This window comes from Schistocerca gregaria, chromosome 5 (assembly GCF_023897955.1).
Source record: "Schistocerca gregaria isolate iqSchGreg1 chromosome 5, iqSchGreg1.2, whole genome shotgun sequence".
Lineage (NCBI taxonomy): Eukaryota > Metazoa > Arthropoda > Insecta > Orthoptera > Acrididae > Schistocerca > Schistocerca gregaria.
Genome location: NC_064924.1, coordinates 274863327 through 274875345, shown reverse-complemented (window position 1 = coordinate 274875345; position 12019 = coordinate 274863327). Strand labels below are relative to the sequence as shown.

The 12019-nt window shown below is 37.2% G+C and overlaps 1 protein-coding gene across 2 annotated transcripts in view; it reads left to right on the top strand.

Annotated features, from left to right (window-relative positions):
- The window catches only part of LOC126272592 (armadillo repeat-containing protein gudu-like), a 188934-nt gene that overhangs the window by 69435 nt on the left and 107480 nt on the right, over window positions 1-12019 (top strand). For both annotated transcript variants that reach the window (XM_049975522.1, XM_049975521.1), the window contains exon 4: window positions 9790-9999. In XM_049975522.1, coding sequence (XP_049831479.1) covers window positions 9790-9999 — 210 coding nt within the window. The remainder of the gene's footprint in view (window positions 1-9789; window positions 10000-12019) is intronic.

The window sequence follows — 12019 nt, the reverse complement described above, 5'->3', positions numbered from 1 at the left end:
GCAGAATGTCTGAAATTCTGCGGACATGAATTGTGGGCCATTGTCGGAAACAATAGTCTGTGGAAGACCTTCAATGCAAAAGATAGAGGATAACGCTTGGATGGTGGCAGATGACCTCGTGGAAGACATCCGGACAACAAAAGGAAAATTACTGAATGAATCTACACAACCAACCATCGAGCATTCCAGAACAGACCAGCAAAATTGATGTGTAAGCGTTGCCAAGGGGAAGTGGCTTTTGGCCATGGAAAGAATTTCCGCAGTGGTGCTGATTGTTGTTCGGCACACACCATGCAAGAAGAGCACATATTTGTAATCGCGGCATCGATTCCGAACCAAATACAGTGCTGACGAGCAATTTGTTTCGTTTTCACTATACCCCAATGTCCTTGGTGGAGAAGCTATAAGACAGAGGACTGTAACGAACGTGGTACCATGACCCTGGACTGATCATTATCAGAACGCAACAGCAAAACACCGTGTCGAACAAAAAGTCTCTCCTTGTGAGCAAAAAATCGGCGAACCAACGGGTCCCCAACCTGTGACTTTGACAAGGGACATTGCTTAGCAACAAAACGCAGAACAGGAGCAAGGACAGGGTCGGCAGCTGTGGCTGAAGCTACACGACGAAAATCAATTGGAAACGATTCATCCACGTCATCGGTTTCCGCATCAATGAACATGCAAGCAAGTTCGGAGGAATCGAATGCCCTATCCTCAGCAACAGGCAAGCGGGACAACGCATCGGCATTTCCGTGCTTAGCAGTGGACCGATACGAGGTCTTGTAGCGGTACTGTGAGAGGAAAATAGACCAGAGAATGAATTTCTGCGCTGTACGTGGAGGTACAGGCTTGGTCGGATGAGAAAGTGATGTCAAAGGTTTGTGGTCTGTGATTATGGTAAAGTGACGACCATACAAGAAATCATGAAACTTTGTAACACCAAATACAAGAGCCAATGCTTCTTTCTCGATCTGTGAATAATTTCTTTGAGTAGACGAGAGCAATTTGGATGCAAAGGCAATAGGGCAATCGTGCGATCCATCTTTGCGCACCAACTGTATTGCTAAAGGAGGCCGAAATGCACCCATTTTAGCTCACGCAGGCTGGCGTGAGGTCTGGAACATGACAAGGGAATTAGAATTGAGAAAAACGGACGTAGCTGGTGGAATACTTAACTTCAATCCATTAATGGAGAACGTCACTCTTTATGGTACATGATTCACAATATCAATAGTGCGGATACTGGCACCTTGCTAGGTCATAGCAAATAATGTAGCTGAAGGCTGTGCTAACTATCGTCTCAGCAAATGAGAGTATAGAAATCAGTGAACCATTGCTAGCAAAGTCGGCTGTACAACTGGGACGAGTGCTAGAAAGTCTCTCAAGACCTGCCCTGTGGCAGCGCTCGGTCTGCAATCACTGATAGTGGCGACACGCGGGTCCGATGTATACTACCTGACCGCGGCCAATTTAAAGGCTACCACCTAGCAAGTGTGGTGTCTGGCGGTAACACCACAATAACTTTTTTTGATCCACTGTTTTTGGGCAAAGAATGTATAATATAAAACAGCAAAGAATTGCTATTATGATCAGTATTATGTTTGTAATACAATTTAAAACAAATTATGCTGCAGCTTCAAGTGTTACAATATGTCATTTCTGTGATTTATTAAACACAACCATTAAAATGTATTTCAAATGTATGTTATTTATTTAGTCAAAGTTCAGTATCAACCATGACGTTGTCATTTATTATCCTTTACTAATAACTACATTTGCTTCTCACATTTTCATGTAGTATCCATATACACAACTGAGAAAACTTGCAAAATTGTATCGCAGTGCAACACATAATTTAGGAGAAAAACTAGCTTTTCAGAAAAATGGAAATTGTTCCAAATACCAGTTGTATATGTTTTTATAGAATTTAAAAATCTCTCTTGGAAGCTATTTCTCATATAAATCTACCATATATGTGCCATGATTGCTGATTGAAAAGCATAAACATTGTAATTGACACTGTAGTTTGTACAAAAGTGTTATACACTACTGGCCATTAAAATTGCTACACCAAGAAGAAATGCAGATGATAAACGGGTATTCATTGGACAAATATATTATACTACAACTGACAAGTGATTACATATTCACCCAATTTGGGTGCATAGATCCTGAGAAATCAGTACCCAGAACAACCATCTCTGGCCATAATAACGGCCTTGACATGCCTGGGCATTGAGTCAAACAGAGCTTGGATGGCATGTACAGGTACAGCTGCCCATGCAGCTTCAACACAGTACCACATTTCATCAAGAGTAGTGACTGACATATTGTGATGAGCCAGTTGCTCGGCCGCCATTGACCAGACATTTTCAGTTGGTGAGAGATCTGGAGAATGTGCTGGCCAGGGCAGCAGTCGAACATTTTCTGTATCCAGAAAGGTCCGTACAGGACCTGCAACATGCGGTCGTGCATTATGCTGCTGAAATGTAGGGTTTCGCAGGGATTGAATGAAGGGTAGAACCATGGGTGGTAACATGTCTGAAATGTAACATCCACTGTTCAAAGTGCCGTCAATGCGAACAAGAGGTGACCGAGACGTGTAACCAATGGCACCCCATACCATCACGCCGGGTGATACGCCAGCATTGCGATGATAAATACATGCTTCCAATGTGCGTTCACCGCAATGTCACCAAACATGGATGCGATCATCATGTTGCTGTAAACAGAACCTGGATTCATCCAAAAAAATGACGTTTTGCCATTCGTGCACCCAGATTCTTAGTTGAGTACACCATCACAGGCACTCCTGTCTGTGATGTAGCGTCAAGGGTAACCACAGCCATTGTCTCCGAGCTGATAGTCCATGCTGCTGCAAATGTCATTGAACTGTTCATCCAGATGGTTGTTGTCTTGCAAATGTCCCCATCTGTTGAGTTGACTCAGGGATCGAGACTTGGCTGCACGATCCATTACAGCCATGTGGACAAGATGCCCGTCATCTCAACTGCTAGTGATACGAGGCCATTGGAATCTACCACGGCGTTCCGTATTACCCTCCGGAACCCACTGGTTCCATATTCTACTAACAGTCATTGGATCTCGACCAGCAGCAAGCAGCAATGTCGCGATACAATAAACCGCAATTGTGATATTCTGCAATCTGACTTTTATCAAAGTCGGAAGCGTGATGGTACGCATTTCTCCTCCTTACATGAGGCATCACAACAACGTTTCACCAGGCAACGCCAGTCAACTGCTGTTTGTGTATGAGAAATCGGTTGGAAACTTACCTCATGTCAGCACGTTGTAGGTATCGCCACCGGCACCAACCTTGCGTGAATGCTCTGAAAAGCTAATTCTTTGCTTATCACAGCATCTTCTTCCTGTCAGTTAAATTTCACATCTGTAGCACGTCATCTTCGTGGTGTAACAATTTTACTTTGTACAGAAATATTAGATACTATTCTGTTTGCTATATGTATGAAAAATAGCAGCGTACAAAGGACAGACCAGTTACACTCCTTCTCTTCCCATCCACTTTCCCACACTCATCAGAGACCATGTTCTGGTTTCTCTCTTGAAGTTAGAATTTTCGTGACTTTCCTATTGCTCTCCTGATGCTGCAGTGGCATTCTTTATCAAGAAATATTTTGTTATCCACAAAGATGAAATCCTAAACACATTCATGGTAATGGTTCCATTGCAATGTTAAAGAATAAGACTGTGGCTTCTGTTGTGGATATACATCTTTCAAAACTGAACTGTTTTTTGCTGATGAAGTCAAAGTTGTCAGTATGCTTTACAATTTTGCCATACAGTACCAGCTCAAGGACTTAGAGATATATTTGTGTTATATCTCTCTTTTGAGGAAATACTTCATTATGGCAAAATTAATTCTTTTAACAGTTTTGTTGTCAGGCATAATGATTATATGATCAATTTCAACAATTTCCTGTAATCTCTAGATCCAGTAAGTAGCATGCCATTATACCTTGTGTACCCACAAGTCATTGTGTTAAGGATGCTGCTTATTGTAGCTGATGATGTCCAGTGAAAATCACAACTGCTCTGCGTAGACTGACAAACGTGACTGTGGCTATCAAAAAACCTCACTTAACTGATGTGATTAGGCATTTTATTTCAACCCAATGGTAATGCATTTTTTTTTATCAACTCTTAGATTATTTGTCGAAAGATGCAGTCAAATATGCTCTAAATTTTATTGTTAAACAAGTTTTACTTTGAGCTGACATGTTTTTCCTTGCAATTTTCCTATTAAACAAGTTTTATTTGATGTTGAAATCTTTTCCACTGTGCATGTCTCTGTTCTATATCTTAGATCCTTGACTTAAAGGTTTAAATCAATTCAGTTTTTATTATTTTACTATTTTTTCTGGCAAATATTCAGATTGTCATTAGTAAGTATCTGTCTCTGGTGTCCAGAGATACTATTCACAAATTTTACTTATTCTGTTATGGTGTGGTTTTCCTTGCTTTATAAAGCTGTTGTCAATCAGATTGCTTGAATTTGAAGATATTCTAGTGGAAAATAATTCACATATCTTACCTGTGATTTCTCTATTTGCCCTTGGTTGCTTGTCATCGAATGTCCATCATGTTGCTGTAATCTGTTTTTACAGCAAGTTTTAAATAATGTACGCAGTACATTATTTACTAAATTTGACTCATTTTTGCATTTATTATTATTCATAGCTACATAATGACCATCTTAATATCTCACATAGAATGTCAATCACAGGTAGACACTTCAGTAAACTACATATCAGTCTTGATAGCGGCAAGATGTTTGCAGTACACTTTCACATGCTGATTTTGTCAGATGAATACCATAAAGTTAATTTTAATTACACAGTTATTGAACATAATAGGTCTCCGAATAACTCATGACAACATGTGGAAGGTTATGTTGTTGACATGGAGAAATTAACAGAAATAATTTAGGCAGAATTTAACACTGAAGTGTCTAATGCTTGGTGACTGAGCACAGACTTTAATACACATTACAACATGTTGTTTATCAGACGAGTGACCCAGAGATGTTACTCGGACCAGTTCTGGCAGCAGACTGCAGACTAGCTGCCTGGAGGGAATATGTATAGGTTGGTGTAGGAATATTTTGTGATTTCGGAAATTATATTTTAGCTTATGATAGTGTAAGCATCAGATTTAGTGTTAGAGTAGATCTAGTGATTTCAACAATAATCTGGTTTATTAGAATAACAAATGATTTGGAAAACATTAGAGTTCAATGTACTGTTTGAGTGATATGCTGTATACCTACATGGTGGATTACCCACTTTCATATAAAATTTCTAAGTTTACAATTTTGCTAATCTAGCCACTGTCTTAATTAGTGAATTATTTGGAAAACTAAAGGAACAGTCAGGTTGAGAAAACAGAGATAAAAAAAACTACAATGTCGAATCCTAGAATCAAACAAGCATAAGGGCTCCTTTTGGAGTTAATGAGTTTTTGGAAACATTTAACTAATTACTTGAGGAAGTGGAATAAGGATCTTCCAGTGCTGTGTCAATCCCCTCAAAGTTACTGATTATCTCACATTAAATTTACTATTACATGTTGCTGTAACAACTTCAGTTCTTAATTTCTCTTAACCAACAAGTGTTTAGGCAAAACTAAATATACCATTATAATCAGTGGACTGTAAACTGTACAGTAAATAAGAGATTGCGTGAAATACTACATAAGTAAGAACTTAGTGATTCTGTGTGCACATGGTATATACAATACTTGTATGAGTACAGTTAACTGAAAGACATGGGGAAGAAAACACTACAGTCATCATAAGGTGTAGAAAGATAGCAAGTGGCTGGTCAACCTAGTCATGTTTCTGTACATCAGATCTGCCAGATATGTTTTGCCACTAGTATAGTTTCAAGTATCTCCTCTATATCTGCATCCATACTCAACAAACCACTGTGAAGTGCATGGCAGAGGATATGGCCATTGTACAAGTTATTAGAACTTAACTCATTCCATTTATGTATGGAGTGTAAGAAGAATGTGTGCTTAAATGTCTGTGTGTGTGTTGTACCTAATCTGATCTTGTCTTCATGACCTCTGTGAAAACAGTACATAGGGAGATGTAGTATATTCCTATATTCCTCTCTTAAAGTTGGTTCTAAAAACTTTCTAAGTAGGTTTTCGCAAGATAGTTTGTGTTTGTCTTCAGTTGTCTGGCAGTTCAGTTCTTTCTGCATGTTTGTGACACTCTCCCATGGGTCTAAGAAACTTGTGTCCGTTCATGCTGTCCTTCTTTTATATCCATGCAATATCCCCCATTACTCCTGTGATGTATGCTTGTACAATATTCCTAGATGAGTTGCATGAGTGTTTTGTATGCAGTCTCCTTTATAGACTGATTACATTTCCCTAATATTCTATGAATAAAGTGTATGTGCTCCCTGCTTTACCTATGACTGTGATCATTCCATTTCATATCTATACAGATTGTTATACCAAGGTATGTGTACTAGTTTACTGATTACATCTGTGACTCACTAATATTATGTTATAGAATACTATGTATTGTTCTCTTTTGTTTTGTAAAATGCAGAATTTTACTTTTCTGAACATTTAAAGCAAGGTGCCAATCTTTGCAACACTTTGAAATCTTATCTAGACCTGACTGAATATTTATGTAGCTTGTTTCAGATAGTACTTCATTTTATGCAACTTCAACATCTGTGTAAAGTCTGAGGTTAGTATTGATATTGTTTGCAAGGCTGTTAACATAAACACCAACAGCAAGGATCCCAGTATACTTCCCTGGGGCACAAAGTTACTTCTACATCTGCAATGACTCTCCATTCAGGATAACATTCTGTGTCCTGCCTACCAAAAATCCTCAATCCAGTAACAAATTTCACTTGATGCCCCATATGATCATACTTTCATAATAAGCTTATGTGTAGTACTGAGTCAAATGTTTTGTAGAAATCAAGAAACACATGTATCAATCTACCTAACTCCCTCGACCCACAGCTTTCGCTGACTGGTGTGGCCGAGGGGTTGTAGGTGCTTCAGTCTGGAACCGCGCGACTGCTACGGTCACAGGTTCTAATCCTGCCTCGGGCATGGATGTGTGTACTGTCCTTAAATTAGTTAGGTTTAAATACTTCTATGTTCTAGGGGACTGATGACCTCAATATTAAGTCCCATAGTGCTCAGAGCCATTTGAATCATTTGAACCATAGCTTTCAGTATGTTGCATGAAAAGTGCAAGTTGGGTTTCATGTGGTAAATGTGTTTGGAATCCATTTTTGGTGACATGGAAGAGTTCATTCTGTTGGATTACCTATCATGTTTGGGCCCAGAATATGTTCTAAGATTTTATAAGACTGGGTGTCAAAGATATTGGGCAATTTGTGGATTTTTTTTTCTCAAGGGATTTACAGAAGATTGTAATTGAAATGAGTGCAAAATCACCTGCAAATTATGTATAGAATCTGATATGGGTTCTGTTGGGCCATGGAGCTGTTTCTCAACCCCATTGACACTAATATCTATTTAGCACATCTTTCAGTGGTATGAGAATTAAATTGGGGCAATACTCCTGAGTTTTTCTTTGTAAAGAAACATTTTAAATGGAATATTGCTTTGCTACTCTCAGTTTCAGTTCATGTCGCCCCTGAGAGTGACTTGCCACTAAGATAGGTGCCACTAACAGCCATTACATATGACCACAATTTCTTTTGGTTTTGTGAAAGAGCATTTGACAGTATTCTGCTATGGTAGTCACTGGAAGCTTCAACTATTTCACTCTTGACAACTAAATGCATTTCATGCAGCATCTCTATCTATAGCTCTTTGCTTTGTATTACACCTGTTAAGCAGTAGTTTTTGCTTCTCTAGGAGTGTACTACAGTGTATGGGCATGGTCTATATTTTCATGATTTTGCACACTGGTTCATTCTTCACTTTAGTTACTAAACAAGCCTCTAATATTGAGGTGTAAAATCAATAGTCACTGCTTTTCAGAACCAGTTTAATTATTTTTTGAGAATATAAGTAGCAGCCAGTGCTAGGAGAGAAAGTAACAAGTAGGTAAAAGTTGTCACCTATATACTATAATTTTATTTAAAAAATTTCCTGTTTAGTGAACCATCTATACAAGCATAGTGATCTTGGCTGCACATGGTTTCTTGTGCCTTTAATGATATATGAAATTAACACAGCTCAGTTAAGAAGTAGTTTGTGTTTTGCATAATATTCTTGATTAAATGTATGTACTTCAATTTTGTGTACAGTTGTGAAGCTCATTTAGTTTTCTCACATTTCAATACAGTGCCCTCAAGTATTGCCTCAAGGTCAAATTTATTCAACCAAGTGATAGTTATCAGGTATAGTAAAAGAAAAAAAGGGAGCAAAATAGTTTTGACCCTGAGACAAAATGAGTGAAACTTTTTGCAACCTCTGCATAGAATGTAATTGTAAATTTCACTACATAATGTTCATATACTAAGTTAAGTCATGTTTCTTCAATAGGCTGATGTAAATCAGCCAGACATAATCATTAGTTATTTTACAATTTATTATACATATTATTATCTATTCTTGTATGTTTGTTTACATTTTATAGTCGTGCTGTTTTACTCACTCTTTTTTATGTTTACTTGTGAATTGGTGCTAATGAAGAGGGAAAGATGGAATAGTATGTCTCAGTCATAAGAACAGTGGTATCTTTGTATTGTGATAGTGTCTTTATATTGTGCCTTTTGTCCATGTGTGTTTTTGGGAGGGGGGAGGGGTGTCAGAGAGAGAGAGAGAGAGAGAGAGAGAGAGAGAGAGAGAGAGAGAGAGAGAGAGAGAAAGTGGACTTAGAGATATGGTTCTCCATTGTATGCAATAAATATTGTTCTATTAAAAATTCTTCATCATTATTGTTGTAATTAAAAATCAGACACCTCTAAATTATGATTCAGTAGAAACATGTATCAAATCAGTATCACTTGATGTGAAGATGGTCTATGAGTAGCAATATTGACAGCTATCACATTTTATGAATGACAAAGTATCAATTGTGCTCCTGTGCATTGAAACACTGATGAAAATCATTGCAAAATCTTTGCAAGGTGATAAGCACGCACTGTTCTTCTTTCATTATTTGTTCTCCATGTTAATCAAGCCATATCACCTTAAGTGGAACTTACTGTTATTGTTGTACAGGAGATTAAAGTTCATTAACTGCTTTGCAATTACTTCAAGTTATGCATTTTGCATTGTTACCATGTAGTTTTGAGGCTGGAAAAATACACTAGGATGATATTCTTTTCCCAGAAAGTTAGTTGGAGACTATGCTGATATTGGATTTGTGCTTATACTGCTAGTTTAATCTGTCATTGCTTATCTAATAGCTTTCTCTAACAATGTGAATATATTAGTAGACTCACTTCCTGGCCACAAAAACAATAGGCTACCATAATTTAAGATAAACAAATAGTCTGTAATACATTTATGTTGAAACAGATCTCTTAGTCAGTTACTATAATTTTTATGTCTGCCTACGTTTTCCCTTTTATTGCATACTGTAAGCAATAGTAGAATAAAATTTGTAAGCAACAACCAAATAAAATATGTAACAAGCTAAGTGGCTAACTTTATATTCAGTCAGCAGTTTTGTTACATTTCCTTTCATTCCATTTTTTCTCCCCCCCCCCCCCCCCCCCCCTTCCTCACCCCTCCCCACACCCTCCACTCCTTTTCTTTTTCTCAAGCAGCAACTGTCCTTTGTTTCAGCTTGGGGCTCTTTTAATTTTAAGCAAAATATCATCTAGCCGCAGCATAAAAAAAAGTATTCTAGATTTTGAAGGAGTGATGCCACTAGTCAAGATTCTTTCATGCCCTGCAAGAGATTTGCAAATTTTGGCTGCAGAGACAATCCAGAACATAGCTAGCATGAGACAGGTTCGGAAGCTAGTAAGACAATATGGAGGCATTCCTGTTCTGGTAAGTGCCAAAACATTCACAAAAATTGTATGGAATTTTTAATGACCATACATAGTGGACTAATCATTCAATTTCAAACAACTGTTTCATGTAATTATACTATGATTTATAGAAACACTAACTTCCTTTGATTGCTTGGCGTTTAGACATCAGTACCTGCTTACATCATAATGGATGTTTCCAAAAGAATATTTGCTACTTGATTGTTCATTATGTCGTTTTTTGTGTTCAGTGATGATTTAGTGTTGGAATGAAACAATAAATATCTTCCCGCTTGGTAAGTCATGGAATCTTTGTTTTTAATATATTTTTCCCATGTGGAATGTTTCTTTCTATTTTATTTATGTCAATAAATATCTTCTGCGTGATAAAAGCAACTCCAAAATATCACCAATTTGAGCACAATGGGTATGTTTGTAAAGGGAAGAGCATCACATAAATTTAAAAAATAAAAATTGTGTAAGAAACTGGTTATATTTGCTGACTTCAATGTAGGTGTAAGGACTAATGAAAAATATGCATCATATTAAAAAAACCAGATAGTTACAAATGAACAAATCTAAATTTTGATACTGTACAAGTGTTACAGTAAGTGCTTCAACATGTACTGATAATATCATAAATATTTAGTTATAATTATAGTGTAAAAGGAAAATTTATTTTAGATTCAGAAGTATCAGACCAAGCAGCACTATTCGTATCATTGTAAAGAATAATTGGGAACTTCAGTCAAGAAAATGCAGAGGTACTTGTTAAAGGTCTAAGCTTCATCATGCAGTCTGTCAGCAGGCACACTTAGAAACAAATGACAAATAGAATAACGTTTCACCTGAATTCATGGGTATATACAGTGAATGCTTCCCTTTTGTAACTGTATGGACTTTGTCTCAGAAAAGCAGATCATGGGTAACAAAAACAATTAGAGTGTCCAGTGTTCAGAAAAATGTATATGGATACATTTTTTGATCTGTTATAAGAAATGAAGTTGACAGTCTAATGGGGACAAAATGCCCCTCTAAACTAATGATAAATGGTATAGCTGTTACAGATCCCAGTGCCATATGTGAATCCTTCAACAACTTCTTCAAAATTTGTCATATAATCTCTGAATGCTCACCACCAAGTACAGATCCTACTGTGACAGAGAGAAATTGCTCAGGTTTTATGTTAGAGCACATTTCAAGCTTTGAGTTATGAAAATCATATGTCCTTAAAAATTTAAACTCAGTGAGTTGGGATGATGTACCCACTAGAACAATAAAAATAGTGTCATGTCCACTCTCCCTCATAGCTGACCAGTGTTTTGATGAGGGACATTTTCCAGATTGACTAAAATATGTCGTAATTTGGCCATTTCCTGAAAACTGCAAACAAGATGAAACTCGAAACTGTAGACCTACCTCTTTGTTACCAGTTTCTTAAAAATATTTTATAAAGCTGCATGTGATCAGATTGAAAATTATAATTCATTCCACAACATTATTTTATGCACTGAATATAGTTTCAGGGGAGGCTTCAGTATATTTCACATGATAAATTAGTTGGTCATGGAATTTAGCAGATGTATCCATAATAGGATGTGTCTGTTGAGTATCATTTGTAACTTTACCAAAGGTTTTGATACTGTAGATCAGGACATGCTTCTCTGAAAACAGACAAAGTATGATTTTCAAGAAAAACCCTTGAGTTGGATGTCCTCATACTCCCATGCCAATTTCAGTCTGATAACATCATTTATGCAAATGACTCAGCAGCAACAGTCTGTTTTAAAACTGATGAAGACTGAATCTGCCATATTGGACAGACACATCGGGAAACAGAGATGTGGATCAAAAATAATATTTTGAAATTAAACTTTTCAAAAAGAGAAATTGTTCATTTCACCACGGAGTTTCAGAATTCTTACACTCATATGGCAACCACCTATGAAAGTAGTTTTGTTGTTTAAAATATCTGCCTTGCAGGGTACTCACCATGATCATAAAAGTCCAATACATTATGGTGAACAATGTCTTTCTGG